At 53.9% G+C, this 23,199-nt stretch overlaps 6 protein-coding genes across 7 annotated transcripts; 5 read left to right on the top strand and 1 right to left on the bottom strand.

Moving 5' to 3' along the window:
- Positions 1-47: 47 nt before the first annotated feature.
- Positions 48-7,899, top strand: PV07_08095 (the record flags this gene model as incomplete). 2 transcript variants are annotated; one of them, XM_016395225.1, is made up of 7 exons in its annotated part: positions 48-661; positions 720-1,291; positions 1,489-3,855; positions 3,953-4,486; positions 4,582-5,492; positions 5,587-6,172; positions 6,272-7,899. In XM_016395225.1, the coding sequence occupies exons 1-7, from the start codon at positions 634-636 to the stop codon at positions 7,679-7,681; spliced, it is 6,408 nt and encodes a 2,135-aa protein (XP_016248644.1). In that variant the 5' UTR covers positions 48-633. The 2 variants fall into 2 exon arrangements, with proteins under 2 accessions (XP_016248644.1, XP_016248645.1); XM_016395226.1 differs by lacking the exon at positions 48-661 and having other exon boundaries at positions 679-1,291; positions 6,272-7,681.
- A 1,684-nt stretch (positions 7,900-9,583) lies between these two features.
- Positions 9,584-11,630, top strand: PV07_08094 (uncharacterized protein; the record flags this gene model as incomplete). Its single annotated transcript, XM_016395224.1, has 6 exons — positions 9,584-9,755; positions 9,832-10,088; positions 10,147-10,185; positions 10,240-10,694; positions 10,748-11,171; positions 11,241-11,630. The coding sequence occupies 6 exons, from the start codon at positions 9,584-9,586 to the stop codon at positions 11,628-11,630; spliced, it is 1,737 nt and encodes a 578-aa protein (XP_016248643.1).
- A 561-nt stretch (positions 11,631-12,191) lies between these two features.
- Positions 12,192-14,859, top strand: PV07_08093 (uncharacterized protein). Its single transcript, XM_016395223.1, has 2 exons — positions 12,192-12,823; positions 12,887-14,859. The coding sequence occupies exons 1-2, from the start codon at positions 12,687-12,689 to the stop codon at positions 14,589-14,591; spliced, it is 1,842 nt and encodes a 613-aa protein (XP_016248642.1). The 5' UTR covers positions 12,192-12,686; the 3' UTR covers positions 14,592-14,859.
- On the bottom strand, positions 14,715-16,653 carry PV07_08092 (uncharacterized protein). The gene is made up of 6 exons (XM_016395222.1): positions 16,440-16,653; positions 16,299-16,366; positions 16,234-16,243; positions 16,092-16,178; positions 15,870-16,037; positions 14,715-15,811 (listed from the first exon to the last, which is right to left on the bottom strand). Exons 1-6 carry the CDS (start codon positions 16,456-16,458, stop codon positions 15,039-15,041), a joined length of 1,125 nt encoding a protein of 374 aa, XP_016248641.1. The 5' UTR covers positions 16,459-16,653; the 3' UTR covers positions 14,715-15,038.
- Positions 16,654-16,858: 205 nt separating this feature from the next.
- Positions 16,859-18,296, top strand: PV07_08091 (uncharacterized protein). The gene has a single exon (XM_016395221.1). It carries the CDS (start codon positions 17,613-17,615, stop codon positions 18,075-18,077), a length of 465 nt encoding a protein of 154 aa, XP_016248640.1. The 5' UTR covers positions 16,859-17,612; the 3' UTR covers positions 18,078-18,296.
- Positions 18,297-19,823: 1,527 nt separating this feature from the next.
- Positions 19,824-20,432, top strand: PV07_08090 (uncharacterized protein; the record flags this gene model as incomplete). The annotated part of the gene is made up of 2 exons (XM_016395220.1): positions 19,824-19,920; positions 19,984-20,432. The coding sequence occupies 2 exons, from the start codon at positions 19,824-19,826 to the stop codon at positions 20,430-20,432; spliced, it is 546 nt and encodes a 181-aa protein (XP_016248639.1).
- Positions 20,433-23,199: the final 2,767 nt, after the last annotated feature.

The raw sequence follows: 23,199 nt of genomic DNA, 5'->3' as shown, positions 1-23,199 counted from the left end.
ATGCAGCTAGTATAATCCTTCCAGCTTCTTTACGTATCTCGCTCCAGCACGCTGCGCGAATACTCTTTGATGAGCTGCAAGAGGGCGATGATGTTTCAAACGCTGGGCTACGCTCGACCGGCCTGTCCGAAATGGGAGGTGGCTTGCATATCGGCGGAGAATGAGAGTGGTGCAAAGGGGAGTGGTCGGTGGGTACGCATCAGTTCCTGAGTGCTAGCGACACCATCTTTCCAGAAAGGTGCTCAGGGACGAAGGTCATCATCGATAGCTTTCAGCAACTCCCTGGTGTGGTGACCAATGATTCCGCCTTGGAGGCAGAGCTGAAGACGATCTCATGGATGTGATGGGCACTTGCTCCTGGCGGCGGACCCGACATCCCCCGCCATCTATTGTCGACTGGGTCTCGCGAGAGCACAACCCAGTAAGGGGGTGCTGAGGATATACGTATGCTGCACCCAATGACACACCCCAACAAGTGGAAACCTTCCAGGATCGAATGTGGCTCTCTCACATGCTGGAGTATATAGCTCAGCGCACAAATGGCGCGCGTTCCCCGCCTCTCAGTTTTCATCATCAGGACAGTAGGAGCGGGTTCAGTGACACCCTTTGACTTTTCCAGGGTGCACTGTCAAGATGCTTGGTCTGTTGCGGCAACCGTTCGGTATAAAGCTGCGCTCCCCGGCCGGAAAGGTGTTTGCTAACCATAGCTCTCTCTACAGGACAGGATTCTTCGGCTATCAAGGCCGAGAAACAATCTAATATGACTTCCTCTTCCTTTCGACACGTCAGTAGCTCGTCGACAAAAGCCTTCGAGTATACATCAACCTCTTCTATTTCCAACGGCGTCAACGGCACCAACGGCGTCAATGGAGGCACATATTCGGCACTGGCTCCTCCAGATATCCCGGACATCACAGTCCGGTCAGCTAAGCCAATGCCCTCCGTTTTCATGCAGCGACCACGAGCCAGCACGGATCGCACGTCGTCCTTCGGCGGCCTGGAGCAAGTCAAGGAGCAGCTAGCCACTTCCCGCAACCACGCCTACCGTGTCCTTGGCTCTAACTTCAGCGACTACGCATTTGACACTTCCATTACTGGACTTCTTGAATGGATACGGGACGAAAGATTGATCAGACTCCCCCACAAAGGCGGTTCTTGGGATCGTGTGCTAATCGCTGCACAACACTTCGCGGAACAAGTCCACAGATTTAATATCGCAATTTCGACCTTTGAGTCCGACATCAACGCAGCTACGAATCTGGTTTTTGGCCAGTGTCTTCTTCTGTTGGAGGTACGTTGTTTTCCATTCTTACACCCTTACCATTCACCAGTCAATTAGCCCATCGCTTCCTCTCAAGCTCATTGTCTTGTGTCTTTACCACTTTCAATGCAAGCCCTTGACACCTTCGCAGAAGCACAAATCCTTTTCTATCACTGTGACTGCCTCTCCCTACAAATTGAAGCTCGAATCCGCTAACGCTTCTTTAGCTTGGAAGCGACAATGCTCCAGCACTGGAGACGGTCTTCAACCTCTTCTACCAGTTCGGCCTCGAATTGTCGCCGCTTTTGAAACGCGTCGACATCATTACCTCGTCCAGACTCATTTCCGATAATCTCTCCAAAGCCTTCTCCGAGCTCTTGTCTATCGTGACCGGGGTGGCCATCACGTTCTGGCAGATCGTCCATGGAAACAACTCGTCGACCAATCTCGACATCTTTTCAACCTTTAGCACGTCTATTGAGAGTTTCCGCTCTCGAGTTTCCCAATGCTCTCAGGACATGTGGAACTACAGCCTGACCGCGAGTGGCTTGAAAGAAACCCATATCCTGGAAGCCCTGCAGGCGTGGCTGGCTCCGCAAGATACCGTTCTGGCGTTCTTGGCCAGTAACAACATTAACATCGCCAGCAGACCAGAGCAATTCACCTGCACATGGTTCCAATCCCACTTGACAAACTTCATGCGCAGCGGGGAAAGCTCGCTTGTTGTCGAGGGTAAGACGGGCACAGGCAAGACGACCCTGGCGAACTGGACGGTCGATCGACTTCAACGACCTATTGGCCGTAAGCTTGTTTTCCCTCTAAGCTTCTTCTTCAACAGCAACATTCCTGCTCAGGCGAATTCCTTCGCGCTGTTGAAAACTCTCTTGTGGCAGATTTTGTCTCAGAGGATTGGAGATATCCACCTGTACAAAGCCTTGACCGAAGCGTACCACGAGTTCAAGGACTCCAACGCGTTGCACAAGAATGAGGAGATCCTATGGGCCGTCCTCGAAAAAGTGCTGTCGGCCATTGATGAGGATGAGACAAACACCCTTGTCCTCGTTGTTGACGGTCTTGATGAAATTACTGGGCAGAGACACCATGCCCATGCGATAGCCAACAGGCTCCATGACTTGGCTGTCAAGATACCTGGTCTGCGATTGATCCGCTTCTCACAGCCGCTTGAAACCACCCACTCGAAATCGGAATATGTCAAACTCACGACAGAAACTATGATTGATGACATTCGTACGATTGTACGCCGAGAACTTGGTGATTTCAAATCGTTTGCCGCCATTGAAGATGGCGCTCAGGAATCTGCCATTGACAAGCTGGCGGCCGCCGCTGATGGCTCAATTCTGTGGGCATGGCTCGCTACACAATACATCAGACACCAGAAAGTCCACTCTACGTTTGACGAAGCTCTGCAAGCCCTCGTCAACAGTCCGAAGACTGTGCCGGATCTAGTGGAAAGACTAATGTCAATTCTTCGGATCGACCCACGAGCGAAAAGCTTGCTTTCCGTTACTTTAGCTGCAGAGAGGCCGCTCCTGCTCTCAGAACTCGAACTCTTACTCCAGGCCCAGCCAAGCCGTCTCGAGATGGACGAGAAGAGCGTCGACCTACGCGACCTGACGGCATCTGTGGCCCCCTTCACTATCAGAGGCGAAGGCATGTTAACCATCAGGCACGCGGCAATCAAAACAGCCTTGATTGCAGTCGCTGAAAAGTCGAAGGACTATTCGCTGCTCAAGGATCGACACAGAGATATGCTGACTCGCATTCTGATCCATGCAAAGACCTCTCTTAGAGAGGATCAGGAGCCGACGCTGGACTATTTGGACTTCAGCAGGATTCACCGTCCTTCTCACTCACGCCAATTGCTGGAGTATACCGTGCGATACTGGATTGTCCATTTCAAGCAATCTTCGCTGCTGAAGCGTGGCGGAGATTTGGAGGTTCCTAAAGATTTTGCCAACATCTTCCCTTCGACTGTGACTTTGGCACTCCTTGAGGAGGCTTGCTGGCGCGCACAGACATCACCAAGTGAGGCGACCGAGCTCCACGCGCTTGCCTATCGTGTTCGCGTGAACCTGTTTGGGCAAGACCACGCCTGCGTGCTACAGGCGGCCATTGTTGTTGCAAAAATCTATGAGACAACCCTATTTCGACTCCACGATGCGGCGTCCTGGTACATGACATCGATCAAAGTTGCCGCAAAGATACTGGGCTCACATCACGACCTCGTTGTCCAACTCTGTCTCTGCTTGTTGCGAGTGACAGAAAGCTTGGTGACAAAAAGCCGGAGTCAGATCACAACTTATCGTGAAGAAACTCTGCGAATCCTCGTCTCCGCCTACACCTACCGCTATGGTGCGAGCTCAAGGGAGGTGTCTGCATGTTACAGACAGCTGAGCGAGCTTTATATCTTTATCGGCGAGACTGAGAAGACCGAAGAATTCAAGCAGAAAACGGGCTCGACTGCCATCGATGATCAGACCGTCCAAGAGAATGGCGAGAAGGTATCTCGCAGTCTGGATGTCACCCTGCGCAAGCGTAAGGAGAAGGAGCTCATTGACACCTTTGAGGGATCCGTAAGTCACTCCTTTCCTTAAAGCGTTGATTGCTACATGGACGGCACAATTACTCCATAATATGTCTATCCGGCCACAAACTAATTGAGGATCACAGTTGTTTGCTGGCTACCAAGAAGAAACCGCAGAGTCCCTCACCCTCGCGTTGGTCGAAGGCATATTTGCCCGTGCCACCGAGTTGATCAAACGCGAGGACTATGAAAAGGCTGAAGAACTATACATTGAACTCTGGTGGAAACTGACAGAGCACTGCGCCAGTGTCAGGACCTTGGAGTGGCACCAGAAGAAGCTAGAGTTGATGCTGGCCTATGCTCGCTTCTTGCACTCCCGCAACCGCGTCGACGAAGCATCCTCTGTCCTTCTCTTCGCCTGGAAAGAGTTTGAGCACAGCGAATTCTCAATGTACGAGTCTATCGTCCGACTCCTGAAAGAGATCGCTGTGATTATGAAGGTAGTCAAGCTCAACACCGTGGCCTTGTCCGTTTATCAGAAATGCTTCTCCTACTACAAGAACGTCAGCGAAACCACCTTCATTTCAGAAATCGAAGAGCAAATCACTGCCACGTCCATGGAGATTATCAAATCTTCAACCACGACAGTCAGTGAATCCACTGAAGTTACTATACGTGAGGTAAGTCGTCTTAACCGGTCTGAAAGACCTGCAAGGACATATTCCGAAAGTCCGCTGCCATTTCACAAATGATGGTGCTAACTGCAAGCTTGAAGGTTTTCGAACATACCATCACAACCACTTCAGAGGTCACCCACTCCACCTTCGAATTGTCCAAATCACTGACGGCGATTTACATCGAACAAAGCCGGTATGCGCAAGCCATAACAGTCCTTGAAAGCACAATGAAAAAAGGCTGGGCGGGACTATTCAATGACGCTCTGGAGAGCATAACTCTCCCCGCCAAATTCTCCACTGAGAGTGTCATGCTTGCTGTGCGCTTGGCGGAATGCTACGAACAACACCAGGTCCTGGATCAGAGCGAGCAGATTTACCTGAGGCTCTACCGCGCTCATCACAAGACACACAGCATTGACAATCTCGCCGTGGCCAAGTACTCTGATATGTATATTGCGTTCCTGCAGCGCCACGGCCTGCACGACCGCATCATCAGCTTCTATCAGGAATTGTTGATCGACTACCGCAACTTCTACGGCAAGAGCGACAAGAAGACAATCACTCTGCTCTATAACCTTGCAGACACTTGTCGAACCCACCATCTCGTGCATAGGTACTGGGTGGAGTACTACCTTGAAATCGTCAATGCTGTCAACAAAGGTGAATTGATCAGCCAAAAAGATGCACTCCGTGCTCTCATAATTGTTGCGGAGCATTACTATGAGAGCCGGCGATTTACAGAAGCGTTGATCCATTTCAAGTCCATCGCGGCGACATTCATCAAGTTTGGCACTCAGTACGAACATTTCGCCGATGCCGCGGTAGTCCAGCGCCTGCTGGAGAAGTATTACACCTCCATGGAAGAGACCAAGCTGGATGTCGACCAACACGTCAAGATCTTGAGAGAGGTTCGTGAAGCTTGCTTCAAGTATTACGGAGAAAAGTCTGTGATCTCGATTATCACCACAAGCGCATTGGCTGAGGCGTGTTCAAAGAGTCAAGAGTATTGGTGAGTCGTCCACTTCTTCAGAAAGTTTGCCCTCGGAGGGGTCCCTTGTATTTTCTTCCTGGGTCTATCGATAGACGCTGACATCTATTCGCAGGTTTGAATCCATCCGTTACTTTGAAACCGTGTCGCAGCATTCCGAAGTGGTGTCCGTCCAGACAATCGAGCGATCCAAGAGTATGATCAAGGAGCTTTACATCAAGCAAATTACGTCTACGAAGTCCACGACATTGAGCAAAGAGACCGTGGAGAAGGCCGAGTTGCTCTTGTTCGAAAAGTACATATCAAGCCGCAGAGCGCATGAATACACGCAGACGAAGACGCTCAAGCAACTCCAACAACTGATTGCCATCTACCACAAGCAACAGAAGACTGATCTCATCATCAAGGAACTCCGGTCCCTGATCTTGGACATCGTCCTAAACGTCCGCACAACGGAAGAACTGGTGTATGTGGCTGATTTCCTCGCCACGATCTTCATCAGCTACGACCTCCGCCGTCATGCCCTGGAGATCGTCCGAGATCTCAAACTCCAGGCCATTTATCGGTCAGCGCCAAAGACCTCCGCGTTTCACGGTGCGACAATCGGGCGAGCTTGCTTCGCTTTCATTGCTGCTTTTGAGTATCACGTCCGCAGTGATCATACCCTCAGTATTGCTCACAATATCGCTGAGCTGGTGGCCGTAAGTTCTCCCCACTACTTGACCTCTAGTGTTTCTTGACCTTTTAAATCTCCATCCCCCTCTGCGATACATTACTCAGACATTAACCGAATTGAACAGGAGCACTTGTTCTACGAGCGTTTCGTCAGGTCTATCAAGGCCAAAGCCAAGCTGCAGGCGGTCTTCGTCCATGCGGCTCGTCTGCGTCATATTCTGGTCCGAAACAAACGCTTTGAAGACTTCACTATCATCGAAACGCAGCTGATTGATTTCTTCGCTGCCACGGAAGTCTCGGTCTCCAAGGCCGTCTCGCGAGCGGCCCTGAAAGCATTCGTCAATGTCATTACCAAATACGCCGCTGAGCATCCAAATGTCCACTTCAAGAGTTTCGTCGTCGCCGCCAGCTACGCCGCAGTTGACCAACTCCGCCTCTTGTTGAAGCAGAACAAGGATCAAGAAGCCCTTGACCTTGCCACCTGCACATTCAAATTCCTCATGGCGCACGAAGGCCTTGATGACCCTACTGAGATCCGCCTTGGGTTCCAGCTATGCCTTATGACAGCCGGAAGGGGCGAATTCGCGCACAAGAGTAGCAGCCCCAAGGTGCAGAGTGAGATGCTCGCGCTCTCCCAGCAGATCCTGGCCGAGGTTTTCGACATCTGCAAGAACAACAACATCAACATCGCCCGAGCGCAGCTCTCCGAACTCAACGAACTCATCAGCTTGATTGGCGAACACAAGGACTATTCCCGTCTCTCTTGGCTTCTCAACACGCTTTGGACATCCCGTGAGGGCCAGAGTTCCTGGCCACAGGATACCATCCTCGACCTGGGCTTCCGCCTTGTTCAAGCGGAATTTAGTGCCGGCAACTATAAGCCTGCCCTGCGCCTGTGCGAGGACATTGTCTATAACATCAAGCGTGTGCATGGCTCGAGGAACCCACGACTATACTCGTGCTGGAATCTGCTGGCGGAGCTCTACACCGGCTACGCAAACCACCTACTGGCCGAAGCCGCGAAGCAGGAACCGGCCACCAAGAAGGCGTCGGAGCAGAGCGCTCTCCTGTACCTCAGGAAAGCTGCGGATGTTCACCTCACAGCGCTCAAGCAATTGGTTGATGCTGATGCGGCCGACACGGGCGACGATGATGACTACGAGCTCGACATCGGCATCAGCTTGAAGAAGTCCGCCACGACCAACGGGACGAGCTCACAGAGCAAAGTCAACGGCGACCACAAGCATGTGCGCGCCTTCCAGAATCGCGAGGAGGAGCTCGAGATCGTGCGCAGACACCTCAGACTGCTCAAGCTGGCGCTCCAGCGGGCCGGCGGCTTCTTCAAGTCGGCCAAGGAGTACGAGGCGCTTACGCAGAAGGTCAGCGCCCACTACGGCGAAGACCTGAAACTCAAGGACCTCGAGTGGAACGCCGCGAAGTGGAAGGTCGAGGGACTAGCGCTAGGCCAAGCGGAGGCGCAGAAGCAGGATGGCGTGTTCCGTTTGCCTGCACACTGGGAGATCCACGTGGCTTGAAGAGTGGATTGATAAGGTCGGTGAGGGAGAAGAGCTCGATGGAGGGGTGGTCTACAGATTGAAAGAGAGTCACGGCCGAGAACGGTCGACCACAACAATAGCTACAAGGCCGACGACGACGACGACGCCAAAGCAACAAAAAGCAATCCTTGTTCTATCTAGTTGAGTTGGTTTCCAAAACAGGTGAACTAATAATGTGATCTTATGTTTGCTCCCTCTCACTCCTCCATCGTGTGTTTCTTGTCGGCGTACTCGGTACAGGGAGGTCTATACTTTCCGTGTGATGGCTTCAATGTGTTGCTATGTAGCAGATCCCCCACCCTCATACCTCATACTCCATACCTCATATCGCGTATCGCGTATCCTATTCCTTGCGGCCTCGTGCTTGATACGCTCCGCCACATGCCACACGTCACATGCCATACGTAGAACCGTGTCCTCTCCGCGTCCGACGCCGTTGGTCCATTCCATGGCACCATGCATTCATTTTCCTTCAAAGCTCGAGGGGGCTGGGCTCCCCCCTCGTTCAACACACCTAGGTATCCACAATGCAAGGTACAAGTAGGTATGTAGGTAGGGCACCTACCCATCGACAGACGCTGACGAAGGTTACAGCTCGGGGGAGGCCATTTTCCTCGTACGGGAACTCGACTCGGTCATATACTTGGGTTTAGTGGGAATGACTAGCTGCGTGGGGGAAAAATGATGATATCGCGAGGCTGGGGGAAACAATGGGTGATAAAGGTACTTCGGCATTCATTCTATGGACACCTCGATCACGGGTAGGAGTCTCGTCCATTGACTACATAGACTCAACAAACTATGGTGGGTAGTCTGGTCTCGTGCAGGGGACTCCGTAGGGCTCCACGTGCACTGTCCACGGGATCGAATTGACTTCAAACTGGTCGTCCTGCTCATTAATGCAGGACGGCGTCGGACATGGCTGGATGCAGGGTATGCTTTCCTGCCAAAGTCCGATGTATGATGTAGCATTCCGGCAAAGTCAACCAAAGCTGGACCAAAGCTTCCCGGGCGCTCGAGGAAGCACAGCACACCCTCTTGCGTCGCGACAGAACGAACATATCATTGAATAGCCCTCGATAGCCGTGCATACACCGTGAAGCTCGCGAGGTTTTGCTAATAGAGTTCGCGGGTTGACAAAACCATGACAGCAGCCAACACTGCAGAAACAGGTATGGCAGCCGAACGTCACGAGCCACACCCAACAGCCATTGGACCGGCTGCTGCTTCTCCTCTCGGGCTTCAGTTGAGATTGATTATTCCACCGCCGTGCTTGGGCCCTGCCTCCGCCCAGAACGACCAAGACCTCGGCGCGCGCTGCGGATTCGCCGTGCCACGGCGGCCAAGGACACTTCGTGAATCTTGGGGTGATCTTTCTGTATCGATTCTCCGCTCCCGCTGCGACAAAGGGGCCGCCTCCTTGCACACCCGCGGCATCGCCTCCGCGCCGAGTCGTAGTATCTCTTGGTCGTAACCTCTTGGCCTCGCGGCATCTGCTCGATTGCCTTCCTCTATCAGTAAAGTGACGTGACCTTTGTTGATCGGGCCAAGCCGCCACACAGCATGATAACATGTCCACCTGGGATGGTTGGTGAGAGCTCGAGCATGGGAGGAGGAGGGATGGCATACCAAGAGATAGCAGATTGAGCTTCCTTGAGAGCCTATTGTGCCCCTCCAGAGACAGCTCGGAAGATGGGTGGTGGTATTAAAAAGTGCGAACAGGACCCTCTCCTTCTTCGTCCTCCCTCCTCTCTTGCACGGTTGTTGCGCTGTTCAAAGCGTTCCTCGATTTGCCTCTCGAGCAAGTTTCCTGAACACAAGTGACCTTGCCTTCGGGTCTCTCCTTGTCTTTCCCATTCTGCTGATGTTCAATTGGCAAAAATGAGCCTCGACGCGCCGAAGGAATACCCTCTGGCTCAGGAGTCGCCCACCGACTCAGAAAAAGCTGTGCCTTTCACCAGACACACTCCAGGAGATGGATACGTGCCTGAGAACCTCCGGGAAAAGGACTTCCTTACCCGCAATGGCCTCAACCTCTCCAGTTTCCGGAGACGTAAGATTCCTCTTCCTCTGTCCCTTGACGGGGACAGTACTGTCGATTAGAACGTGTCATTGACAATGTGGTATAGGTGACTGGGGCACGGGCGCGGAGGAGCTTGATCGCTCCATGAAGTCGCGCCACCTGAACATGATCGCCATTGGAGGGTCGATCGGTGCTGGTTTCTTTGTGGGCTCTGGAGGAGCGTTGACTCGAGGCGGCCCGGCTGCTCTCCTCATCTGCTTCCTCATCACCGGAATCATGATCTTCAATGTTGTCTATGCCCTCGGAGAACTGGCCGTCATGTACCCCATCAGCGGAGGTTTCTACACGTACTCGGTTCGCTTCGTATGTCATGATCCCCGGCAAGTCTGAAGCCAAGTCCACCATGCTGACGATTAGAAAGATTGACCCTTCTTGGGGCTTTGCGATGGGGTGGAATTACGTACGTTTTCATGTCGAGGATTGACAGTAATTGTTGTCCACTCACACAGAGCAGGTCTTCCAATGGGTCATCGTCCTACCGCTCGAATTGACCGTCTGTTCCTTCACCGTCCAGTATTGGAACAAAGACATAAGTGTGGCCGTCTGGATCACCATATTCTGGGTCTTCATCATCTTTGTCAACGTCTTTGGGACTCTGGGATACGCCGAAGAAGAGTTCTGGGCCTCCTTGTTCAAACTCCTGGCGACCGTCATCTTCATGGTCGTCGCTATCGTTCTCATCTGCGGTGGTGGACCTTCGAGCGGCATCTATGATAAGTACTGGGGAGCCCGGCTGTGGTACGATCCTGGTGCCTTTCAGAATGGTTTCCGTGGCTTTTGCTCCGTTTTCGTGACGGCGGCCTTTGCATTCGCGGGCACCGAGCTCGTGGGCCTTGCTGCCGCTGAGTCCAGGAATCCTGGCAAGTCCCTTCCGAGTGCCATCAAACAGGTCTTCTGGCGTATCACTCTGTGAGAGAAAATACTCCCCCCCCCAGCAACTGCCCTGCTAATGCTCTCGAAAGATTCTACATTCTCGGCCTCACTTTCGTCGGCCTCCTGGTCAGCTCCACGGACAACCGTCTCCTCAATGCGGCAAATCCGTATGCGGACGGCACCTCGCCTTTCGTGCTTGCGCCGCTCGATGCCGGCCTCATCGGCTATGACAGTTTCATGAACGTGGTCATCCTCGTCTCGGTCGTGTCGATTGGTGTGTCCAGCGTCTATGGCGGTTCGCGCACCTTGACCGCCCTCGCTCAGCAGGGATATGCACCCAAGGTCTTCAGCTACATCGATCGATCGGGCCGCCCATTGCCCTCTGTGGCACTCAATCTGGCCTTTGGTGCTTTGGCTTACATTGTGCTGGCGTCGTCCGGTAGTATTGTCTTCGATTGGCTGCTCGCGCTGTCTGGCCTTGCTGCTCTTTTCACCTGGGGTTCCATCTGTGTGGTAAGTCCCTTAGAAACCAACCATCTCATGTTCTCCGTAATGCACTTTTGCTGATACATTCCGGGGCAGGCACATATCCGGTTCCGAGCAGCATGGCTTCACGCTGGACGCACCCTAGACGAGATTCCGTTCAAGGCCATTGGCGGCGTGTGGGGATCATGGCTGGGCTTGTTCCTCGTCTTCATCGCGCTCGCGGCGCAGTTCTTCGTCGCCATCGCCCCACCCTTTACAACCAAACTGGCAACTGCCGAGGACTTCTTCAAGGCCTACCTGGCCCTCCCTGTAGTGCTCTTCTTCTGGGCCTGCGGTTACCTCTGGAAACGCCACGGCTTCCTTCGCTTGGACCAGATCGATTTGGATACGGGCCGCCGCGAGCACGATTGGGAGACCATCAACGCGTACAGGGCCAGGGTCGCGACTTGGCCGTGGTGGAGGAAGGCACTCAGTGCCATTTTCTGAAGGGAAAATGGTAGGGGGGTGTCATGGCGAAGTAAGGGGCAAGAGGTTAGTGTTAAGGTACTATTCCTGTCTTTTTGAGACGTAGGGTCAAAGTGGCGAGGTTGTGTATGATTGCCGTGTGAAGGCAGCTCTGAAGGCCAACTAGCTCGAACATGGATCGACTATCGCAGTACAGATGAATGGCCAGATGCTCCGTGGACATATGCATGAAAATACATTCACAGCTATTCCACTGTGTGCATACGTGATTCAGACCATCTTGAACTTGAAAAAGCACGACTCACCCATTTATACTTGTGAATTCTCCCCTGTGTGACCCCTTGGTAGAAATTTTTGGCGCAGGCCGACAAGAACCTGAACTCACGGTGAATGACTGTGCTATACGGAGTACCATATGCGCAGTCGCCTCCATCAATAAACTGAGTATGGGGGAAGGTAACTTGATGGTGTTCCGGCGGAGGCTGGGGCGAGATGTTCGGCATAGTTTCTGAAAAATCGAGCTTTTGATCCCCTGCATAGGGCTGTGGGCAGCCATCACCACCTTCTCTAGTGCACGGAGATGGAGTCAAGGGCCGCTCCGAAGATGTACTTGGACGTGAATGGCCACAATGCTTCGAGAGAGGGGTTCGAGACCGTGGAAGACGGGAGTGTAGGAGATCTGGCGGAGGGCGAAGGGTGAGTGCGGTGAGTGCGTTCGAGATGTCTGCAAGCCAGCCACCAGGAAATGAGCACTCCGCAATAGAGATGTTCACGACCAGAGAAAGCAAGTCGGATCATGCCGATTAGCGAAGGCCGGGGGATCTAAGATGAGGCGTAGGCGGAAGAGGGAGGAGACCGAGACGGAAGCGATTGACAAGAGATGCCAGTGAGAGATGAAGCTGCGCTGCGCTGCTGAGCTGCTGGTTCCTGAAAGTCATGACGTCGCAAGTCTCAAATGTGCGGATCATGCACCACGCACCTTGCACTGTCCACCACCATCAACACACCTCTTTATGACCATGCAACAGCTCTCTGCCCAGGTCCAATGGTCTTCCTCTCTCTGGATATCTCTTTTTGATGGACAGCACTCCGTTCCACCACGACGTCGAGCAACAAAGCTCGACTGCGACCTCCTCCATGGCACAGAAGCCCTCCAATTCCCAGCATCACGCTGGCCGCAAGAAGGTTCTCATTGTTGGCGCCGGTGCTGCTGGGTAACGTTTCTCACCTCAAATCCTTCATCATGGCTAGGTAATAACTGTGATTACCTCGCACAGAATGTCCACTGCCCACCATCTCTCCCAACATCCTGACAAATACGATATAACCCTCATCGACGCCGTCGACTATTGCGGCGGTCAAGCCTTCTCCTGTCCCCTCGACAAGGATCGCCATGGAGCCAGCTGGTTCAACCAAGGAGTTCAGGGCGGGAGCTACATCTTCCACCACACGTTGACCATGTTCGCACGACAGGGATATCACGCTGACCCGGTCAATCTCCAAGTTTCATTTGGCAAGGACAAGACCTTCTGGACCAACGTCTTCCCAACCGACCTGTTGGCTCGGCATCAGAGGGAGATCAAACGCCTCCATTTTGCCCTGAAAGTCATGCGCTGGTTCGAGATCTTCTTCGCATTGATTCCGATGAAGCTCTTCTTCAAGCTGTGGTTTTTCTCAGAGGAGTTCACCAACACTGTCGCCTTACCGATGGTGGCACTGTTTCTAGGGACAGGCAATGAAGCCCCCAATGTTCCCTCGATTATGCTTGAGAGATTGTGCACAAGCCCTACCTACGGCATGTGGTATCCTTATGACCCAACCAGCATCGCGACCAATCATCCTCCGATGGTCGTCTTTCCCAACTTCAGCGAATTCTATGAAACCTGGCGCAAAGATCTTATCTCGCGCGGCGTAACGGTCCGCCTTTCGACTGAGCTGGCGGCTATCCTCCACCGCTCAAGGTCCAGTGGCGTGGTGGTTTCTTTGAAACAGCGCACGCCGGCGCCTGACCACCACAACCCCATTGGCGACGACCGGGATGCTCCTACGTTTGAGGAGCACTACGACGAACTCGTCCTTTGCTGCCTTGCCGATACCGCTAAGCGCCTCCTCTCATCCACTTCGTCCTGGCGCGAACGCAAAGTCCTCGGCTCTGCCAAGTTTTCCGACGACATCACCATCACGCACACCGACTCGGCCTATATGAAAAAGTACTACCAAAACTTCTACTCCGAATCTCTCGCCGTAAGAACCCTCGGCGGCCAGGACCAGTCATCCCGCTGTGACTTCGCGGCCACAAATTTCCGCCCGATGTACTACATCAAGATGTATGACCAGGACCGGTCAAAGCTGGAGATGTGTTTTGATGCCAGCAACTATCAGCCGCAGTTTCCGGACAAGGTGCCCTTCGAAGACCACGTTTTCCAAACCATCTTCCTCAACAAAGACCGAGACGGGCACCTGTGGAGCGACGGCGAGATAGACGAGAGTAAGATTATCAGGAAGGATTGGTGGCACCAACTGTGCCATTCGTACACGCATTACCTGTTCGTGGTGCCGTGGATGATGTTCCTCCAGGGCCAAAGGCGGGTCCGATACGCCGCGAGCTGGACGCTGGTCAACGCGCACGAGGTCGCCATCATGGCCGGCATCGCTGCCGCGGTCGACCTGGGCGCCGAGTACCCGGAGGACCTGGAGCACGACAAGTTCGCCTTCCTCAGCTTCTGGCTGTACTATCTGCTGGCGTACGGCAAGTGGTATCGCCGACGCTATACGGCCGCCGCGGCGAAGAGCAAGCGCGCCGGCGAGGAGAGCGACAGGGCGAAACAGGGAAAGAGCTGGGCTAGTGGCTTGTACGGGAGTGTGTACAGCGGCCCCGGCGTGACCAGGGAGGAGAGGACGACGTGGCGGGAGGAGATGAAGGTCGGGAGGAGCACGGGGAATCTGGCGCAGGGGAATACGCAAGGCAGGAGTCAGCCTTGAGTGCGCAGGACATCTCGATTGATGCGCAAAGATTCATGTTCGGTCATGGGGCCTGTACGTGTTGAGCCACTCTATGTTTCTTTGGATAGAAGGCTCAGAGCAAGGAGTAACGTCATGTTTCGTGGGGAATCGGGTCATTTTGGGAGTCTGCATGTCGCCTGGTATATCATTGGTCTGGGTCTACCTTGACTAGCTGCGTCATAACGCGGGAAGCTCATTGAAAGCACTTGTTCGCTCGAGGGGAATATTCAAACTCATTTTCAACCGCGCCTTCAGCTCATGCATTTTCCCCGGGCTGAAAAGGACAACCCACCGAGAACACGAGGTCTACTCGTAGGAGCCACGCCTGCCTGCCGATGATGCCTCAAACCGTGCAGCACCCACGTCCGAGACCCTTTTGTCCACACCTCGAAAGGATGCAACCAACCCACGACATAGCCCCTCTCTTTAAGAGGTGAAGAATCTCTTGTAGCTTTCCTTCTCCCTCTTGATGCTGTCAGCAAGGGTCTTCTTCGTCCTGGCCAGCTCGGACTTGATCGCAGCGTCCTCGGGGGCAAGTGTCGCGGCCTGCTCATAGTCTTTGAGTGCTTCCTCCAAGTCCTTCAGCGCCACACGCGCTTGTGCGCGTCGGAAGTACACTTTGGCCTTGTCCGTCTCCTTGGCGTCTTTCGGGATAGAATCAATGGCAAATCCAGCCCACTTCTGAGCCTCATCATATCGTTTGGCTTTATTGGCGAGAAGGGCTGAGTTGCTGTGAAGTGTGAATCGCAAGGCGTCCATATTGCTCTGAAGATCCTTGGGGTCGTTGTCGTTGGCTGCGGGATACTCGTTCAGGTATCTGAGGGCCTTCTGATACTTCTCGATGCCTGTCTCGACGTCGCCAGCTTTGAAGGCCTTGTTGCCGAATTCCTTCAGGTCCAATGCGATTTTGTAGTAGTCCTCCCCTTTCAAGCCTTCACCTTGGTCGTCTGGGTAGTCCTCATATGGGTCGCCAGTCGGATCCGCCACTTTCTGAGTGGCTGTACTATAGCCATCACCCTCGAGCTGACCACAATCGGCTACCACCACGTCCCCACCAACTGGCTTGTCTGACTGCAAGGGAAGATTTTCGATGGTTCGCACGATGTTCTTGCCGTTGATGACTTCGCCAAACACAACATGCTTGCCGTCTAGGTGAGGAGTGGGAACAGTCGTGATGAAGAATTGCGAACCGTTGGTACCTGACGAGGTTTAGTTCGGGACTCGGTGAAGCCTATCCATATGCATTCGATGTCTTACCAGGGCCGGAGTTGGCCATAGACAGGAGAAAAGGGCGGTCATGCTTCAGGTCGAAGTTCTCATCCTCGAACTTCTCGCCATAAATGGACTCGCCTCCAGTTCCGTTGAACCTCGTAAAGTCGCCGCCCTGGATCATGAATGCCTTGATGACTCTGTGGAAGATTGACCCTAGTCCACAGAGTTAGCCTTGGGCTAATCCATCAATGTACCGCGTATTCGAACCTTTGTAGTGTAGCGGTTTGCCTTGCTTTCCCATGCCCTTTTCACCCGTGCATAGAGCACGGAAATTCTCTGCCGTTTTCGGTACCACTAAAGGAGGTCTCAGTGGGAGGGAGCAAGCTGCGGAGGGTAAAGGCACTCGTACCATCACTGTACTGTTCTTGGTGTCAGTTCAGGTTGCCCTCGAATAGGGAGTTGCGGCTCACTCACAAGTTCAAAGACTATCCGGCCTTGTGGTCTTCCTCCAATTGTGATGTCAAAGTAGACCCGAGGTCTTCCTGCGCGGTGAGAAGTCGGTCAGGCTATTGCGATGCGCACGGGACAGTGGTACTTGGACTTGGTAAGGCTTACCACTCTTTGCCTCCGCCATGGTGTGAGGTACGAGAACGAGAACTAGACAAGACTATGAGGGTGTCGCAGAATCCGAGAAACCAGTGAGTGTCACAGGGGAAAAGTCGAGCAAGGAGGGAGAAATGCACGGTGAGAGCCGCAGGACGTTCAATCGCACAAAAACTTCTTGAATCTTCTTTGCTATTCACTGCGCTTGCGGCGGTCGGGGGATCGGCCAATGGCGGGCAGCTGGTGCCTGAGGGGCTGGTGAGGCCTAGTGAGCCTTGTTGGTTTGGCGGGGAAGTGGCTAGTGAGGCCCTGATCGCACAGGGAAGGTCCCCCGAAACACCTCACTGGCCTCACTGGCCTCACTACCTAGGTAAGCCCCCTAAATAAAAGCCTCGCCGGTCCCAAGCCTCGTTGGCAGGATCATCCACCTTCTCTTCTTTCCTCTCATCCTCTCCTCCCTTTTCCTTCCTTACTCTTCCTTTTTTTGTTCCAGTTGCCATTGCCTCAAAGAACGCCTGCATCACAGCATGATGGCAACATTTGCAGGCGCCTCCCAGGTAGGATGTGGCCATATATTGTTGCCCTCTCGTATCTCTCCACGCTCTCTACCCAACTTCACCACATCTTAGGCTACAGCACATCTTACATCAAGCATTATCCATTTCCTGTCTGTGTTCGTACCATTTCAAGCTTTCTGCTCCAGCATCAATCTTCTTGACCATGGCATCCTCTCATGCATCGTCCCACTCCCAGCCGTCGACCCGACCTTCCACTGCCTCCACCCAAGAATACCCCTCTGAACCAACTGCCTCCGAGCCAGTCCTGATCAAAGAGGGTAATTCCTGGGTGCTTTATGTCACCGACAAGTCGCCAAACCCCGGCCCTGTACCCGATCTTCAGTGGGAGCAATGTTCGACCATTATTGTACGCATCAATCCATTGCCAGACTCACCGACAGGGTCCGCAAACCCCATGGTAGACTTCAACCACGCTCCAGCCTCCATGACAAGCCTGGTCTCTCGAGTGGGAAGAATCTCTGCTTTGATGAAGAGCCAGCTGCAAGATCATATCAATGCAGGACAAAAATCAGTTCAAGTTGTTTTTGGGGAATGTTAGCTCCGTTCTCGCACAGCCGGAGGTGCATACGTGGCTGTGCCCATCTGGCGTCTCTGCGACCTCGCACAAATGATGGCAGCCTTCCACTGGATTGAACCAGAGTCGATCCACAACACTGCCGCCCTAGCAACTCAGGCGAGGTTGCTGACTCCTCCCTTCATTCTGCCTCAAGTCAGCGTCTCCTGCCTGGATCGTGACACCCCTACCGAGCGCAATACCGAGCACGAAGAAGCGCTTTGGTACCGCTGCCACCAAGTTCTTCAAGATTCCTACAAGAATGGAGAACTGGCACAACTCTTCCCTGGAGCGACTGGGGTTTGGAATCTTCTCGGGACTCACCTTATGAAATGCGCGTACATCGTCAAAGATCTGGGCGAGGCTCGTCCAAGGCAGTCGTCAGTCAATCCGGCTACTTCCGACGAAATGAAGCTCCCTGCCGATGTGATCCGCAACGGGATGAAGGAGACGCCAGACCCAGAGAACTACCTTTATATGAAACCGTCTCCCTCGACCAACGGCCACGGTCATTCTTGAATGGTAGCATGATGCTGGGAGGGACGGACAAGAAGCTTTCACGTGCTTTTGACTTGTGGTGTTGATCAGAGAAAGACGGTGGGCACTGCTGAAAGGATGCTGTTGTGATTTTGTGGGGAAACGGTCTTTACAGGAATGCCTGCGTGTGTACACTATTCATGCTTGACATCAGATGGATAGGGACCGAGACAACTGGTCAATATACAGATTTTTCTTTCAGCCTCATCTCGTAAGGCCACTGCTCTGTGGCTCAGGCGTCCATTCTCCTGTCTTCTTGGATATTATGCCCATCTTGGCCGACCCAGGCGCGATCGTTGAGCAAGGGTGTGTAGGCCGCACACTATAGTGAATCACGTCTGGACAATTCGGCTCCATTCAGTCAAGCTCGCCGACGATATCCTTGTAGACACAAGACTCAAGATATTGAATGCCGCAGCCTTTTCCAGTCTCGGACCGTGGGTCATATCATAATACACTCCTCATGGTCCGCTTGAGGTTTGTCAATCGGGTGATGTGTGGCCTGATTTGGCTCTTTGTCCAAATGAACCTGCGGACACTCTCTAACGAGGAACTCGTTGGACGATCGATATTCAAGCTTCTCTGATCGACTTACCGCCTTCTTGTCTGGAAGTCCCTCAAGCACCAGGGGCTGAGTCAGCCACAAAACCTATTGTGTACTTGTTCAGAAGCTGATGCTTGCATATTATTGATGCCGAGGCCGATCCCAAGACATCATATGACACGGTTGCTGAATCGCGGCAGCCTCAGTAGAGGGCATTCGCGGGCCTACACAGTACTGTGGTCTCACCGTAGCAAGAAGGGCAAGCCACCCTACCCTGGATGCTTCAGGCTGAGAGCGTCCAGGATCGTTGCTCATTCGATGCCGCTGCTGGTTGGTCACTGTAGTCTCAGCTCCCCGTTCTCATGATGTTTGTGTCCAATACTTTCACCATGAGCATCTTTCCGCCTCGTATTCTCCGGGCCCTTCCGTCTCTTTGTTGCCGCCCTTTGCTGCACGAAAGTTAAGACAATCCAGCCAACCATTGCACGGTTGATCACTCCTTGGCTAGCGACTCGGAGCTGAAAAGGCGGGGGAGGGAGATGCTGTGGAGGTGGTGGTTGAAGCTGGGCAAAGTCTAGAACGAGTGGCCTAACCACCAACCATCAGCGGACTCTATTCCGTGAGACCGTTGTAAATGGTCAGTCTGTACGAAGCGACGGGTCAGGTGGGACTTTGAGAGCAAGTAAACAAAAAGGCGATCAGATCGTCGACCCTGTTTGGCCCTGCCCTGGCACGCCATCATCAATCATCATCATCATCATCATCATCATGTTGCTCGCATTCTGGTGAGCACGAAAACGAGCCCCAGCCCCCTCAGCTCATGCATGTTTCACAGGCCATCACATGAGGCTTTTGGCTGCCCGTGGCGTGCCAGTGGCTACCTGATTCTTCCTGCACAAGTAAGTATCAACCATTAGCAGCATCACCGCAGGGATTTCCTCCTCCGGGGGAGCGTGAGGGAAAGAAATCCTCGCGCGTGGTGCGGGCAGAAGAAAGAGCTAGGACGACGCTCTTGTTGGCAGCGTCTTCACCGTCTCATCAGCACAGGCCTCCCAGCAATGCGATGCATCTCGCGACCTTGGCGCATTGCGCAACCCATCTCCTCGTTTTGCCTGTAGATCGAACCACATTGCCAGGGCGTCAGCGCCGCCCTGTCCGTCCGTGCTCGCCTGCTCGAAAAGCCCATGCCTGCCTCTGAATGGCTATCCGGACTCTGGGCCCCTGGTCGACAAGCTGTAACCTGCAGGACGAATCGAGCATCTCCAAGACCCTCAGCTGCAGGTTAGCCCCGTCGCCAGTTTTTCACGAGGCCTTGGCTCATCAGCTGAGCCTGATGGACCTCAGACAATGTCTATAAAAAGGGCAGGGAGGGAACCCAGGCAGGAGTGTCTCTCTCTCTCTCACACACAGCCTTCTTCACAAACCCCTGTGCTTTGAGCCTTCAAGAGAGTCTTTCATTCATATATCACAACAAGAAGTCCACGACCCCGAACAACGGTTCTGACGAAAACAAAATGGTCCGCCTTCGACTCACCAACAACCAGACCGGGCACGGCGAAAACGCCGAGATCCCCCTGCTCAACCACCAGCAGCCCATCCGGGAGTTCTACGCGCTGGACTCGAGCGGCAAGCTCATGATCAACGCCGCCGAGCTGACAGCCGACTTCCAGGGCGTCGAGGTCGTCGTCACCGCGGGCGGCCAGTCGGTCGTCCTCACGACCAACCAGACCTACAGGCAATTCACCGGTCTGGTCGACGCGGCCAATGGCAGCATTTTGGCGAGGAAAGCCTGATTGTTCTTTGGGGATTGGGGGGAGGCAAAGGAGGTCATCCGAGGACTCCCAAAAAGGAGCCGCAAGGTGATGGATGTTGCTGTTGTTGTTGTTGTAATTGAGATGTGACGAGCGGTGATGGTGTCGAGGGCCGCAAGGCCGGGGAGAAAGGTTTTTTCCCTCGAGAGAGATGAAGAGAGTCGGACCGTTGGAAGGCTTGGGGGTTCCGTGACTGGGACGTTTTGTCGCTCATTCTCCTCCAATAGGTCAAGAAATATAACACATAACCCTACCTACCAGCCTTGCTACCAATTCGCCTCGCTCAAAGATGGATGGATACCAAGTACGGATTCATAATGTTGGCCCCTTCCGAACCTTCCTCTCTTGATGGAGTGTGCGTTTTCCTCTCTTCGCTCTGACATTTCCATTCCCATCTCCTCTGTCTCTCCTCCCGCTGGATCGCACCGTGAGGAGCCCGATGCCAAATGGCCCTTAACTCCAGGTTGAGGGACCTCGAATCTCGGATCGACCGACCAACCGATCGATCAGCCCCGATCGCCGACCCCCTCGATGGATGGCACAGGAGGTTTGAAGTCTTGCCTTCCGCCGAATCGAGACCACCATTCCCGAAGACAAGAGACCCCTGGCTCACACGCCCATGTAGTCTTTCAGCCGTGGCCACGCCCACGCCCATGCCCACAATCTGAATCACGCCTGGCGTCCAGCACATGCGTGTTGACACGTCCAGAACGGCTTGGCGCACGCCCGCTCGTCTGTACGGGAGAGCGCAGGTTCCATTGCAGCACCCGACCGGTCTGGTCTGGCTTGATTGGAGATGAAGGCCGCACGGGCACGGGCACGGGCATAGGTCGCGGTAGCGTGGTCTGAGGCCAAAAAATACGTTGTTTGGAAAGGGGTTAGAGCTGGAGCCTTACCCTTCCTTACCTTTGCAGCAAAGCCAGTGCCAGAGAGATTTCTCCGGGTGAGGATTCCATAAAGGCCCAAATATCCGCCTGCCTGCCTGCCTGCATGCCCCAGAGGTTGATGCATTCCTTGCCATGGCGGGGAGGGAGGGTTGCGCTTTGTGATACATACCACAGCGTGGGCTGGGCTGGGCTGGGCTGGTCTTCACCCCCTCTTTTCCAGCCTTTCAATCGAGTGAAGTGGCATTGGGATACCATAGGAGAGCTCTCCCAGTTGCTGCAATGTGCACACTGTGAAACAGGTGCTGGGCAGAAGATGTCGAGGTGGGCAGGGATGTGGTGCCACAAACCGGTCAGGAAAGACGTGGACGAGCGTGTCACACACAGCACAGCATGACCTCTCGACACCGACGGGCGAGGTTGGCCGTCCGCGGTGGAATCTCCCAACATATTTCGAACGCGTCTTGACAAGCCCTGCTGCGTCGTCGCACGGCAGACCCCCTCCTCCCCCTCAGTCCAGACTTCAACTTTCGTGTCCCTGCGTCTTTTGTGTGACCTTCACCATGCCCAAGGCCTGGATCCCCGCCCGCTCGATGCCGGTCCGGGCCCTGTGCAATTTGTGCAGCTTCCCCAGAATGGAGGAGGTTGGTCTGTCATACGCACGGTGCAACGTGACAAAGGGAGGCAGGGAGAGAGGACTGGGGGCTTGCAGTCGCACAGAGAGACCCTGAGTGGCATCAGTGGCATGAGTTCCGTAACACGGGGACGCAGCGGAGGGACGACGAGGCCAGTTTCAGCCAGATACCACGAGGAGGAAAGTGAAGAGGTGAGTAAGTTGGTATGCTGCCTGCAGGTCGACATCCCTCTGGACAATCTTCGACCCGGTGACACCGCTTTTGCCGTATAACAAGCCTCTTTTGCCTGCCTGTGATCTGGAGCATCGTTGCCAGCAGCCACCACTATTGAGGGGAGGGAGGGGGTTCTGGTTGGATTTTAAAGCTGAAAGGAGCCCCTTTCCAAACCTCGAGGTCTTGCGTCTGGCCCGGGCTTTGGGCGGCAGACAGCAGCGTCTGGTCAATCTCGACCTGGGCTTCCACAATACGTTGGAGATGAGACCTGGATCCCTCAGAGCACTCTGTTCGGACTCAGACTGAAACGGGGTAGTGGTGGTGGTTGGAAAATCTGGCGCGACTCCGCCCACTTGATTGAACAATCCCTCGCAGAATATGCGACCCCGGGACAGCAGACACAGTGGCGGGATACTCCCCCTACCTTCTGGCCTTTTATGAAACGAGGCCGGCGGACAACTGTGGTCAGATTATGAACGCATCACCGCATCAGAAAGGCTGGAACTCCAACGAAGCGAACCTGTGTTCGCAGTCCAGACAGAGAGCATGATCTCGGTTTTGACCACCAGCGAGGCGGACTGAGGGGATATGGCGAAATGGCGACACGGAGACGCACACACGAGCCTCCTGCCTAGCAAGACATGGGCACAAACCGGGTGGGAAAACAAGACTCCAGCCTCATAACCTTCACTTAGATATGATAGGAGACGTTGTCGGCGGTCTAGAGCCTCGGAGTGACACAAGCCAAAGCTGTACTTACGTTGCTCTCCCCGAGTTGTAGACCAGGCAAGACCTTCCGACATGAGCCTGTCGTCCTCTGGGCCCCCCTTTTCCCGTCATTCTCTGTCACCAGAATGTCAGTGTCGAATGTCAAGTGTCAGACGAACGAGATTTGTCTAGACGGACGATTGGGGGCACAGGAGGGACAGTGAGTCTGGGACCTCGACTGCCGCGATGCCCAGAGCACCTTACATCAGATGGTGGACACGCCCACATCGACAAGGCGCTGCCTAACTG

This window comes from Cladophialophora immunda (genome assembly GCF_000835495.1).
Source record: "Cladophialophora immunda strain CBS 83496 unplaced genomic scaffold supercont1.4, whole genome shotgun sequence".
NCBI lineage: Eukaryota > Fungi > Ascomycota > Eurotiomycetes > Chaetothyriales > Herpotrichiellaceae > Cladophialophora > Cladophialophora immunda.
Note: the sequence above shows the minus strand (reverse complement) of the source record. Positions and strands in the feature narration are given on the sequence as shown.

Excerpts from the sequence above, each read along its gene's own strand:
- PV07_08093 (XM_016395223.1), top strand. The coding sequence starts at position 12,687 with ATGGACAGCACTCCGTTCCACCACGACGTCGAGCAACAAAGCTCGACT. Across the intron at positions 12,824-12,886 it reads GTTGGCGCCGGTGCTGCTGG|AATGTCCACTGCCCACCATC; the intron begins GTAACGTTTCTC and ends TACCTCGCACAG.
- PV07_08092 (XM_016395222.1), bottom strand. Across the intron at positions 16,038-16,091 it reads CAAACCGCTACACTACAAAG|GGTCAATCTTCCACAGAGTC; the intron begins GTTCGAATACGC and ends TCTGTGGACTAG. Across the intron at positions 15,812-15,869 it reads TATGGCCAACTCCGGCCCTG|GTACCAACGGTTCGCAATTC; the intron begins GTAAGACATCGA and ends AAACCTCGTCAG.
- PV07_08091 (XM_016395221.1), top strand. The coding sequence starts at position 17,613 with ATGATGGCAGCCTTCCACTGGATTGAACCAGAGTCGATCCACAACACT.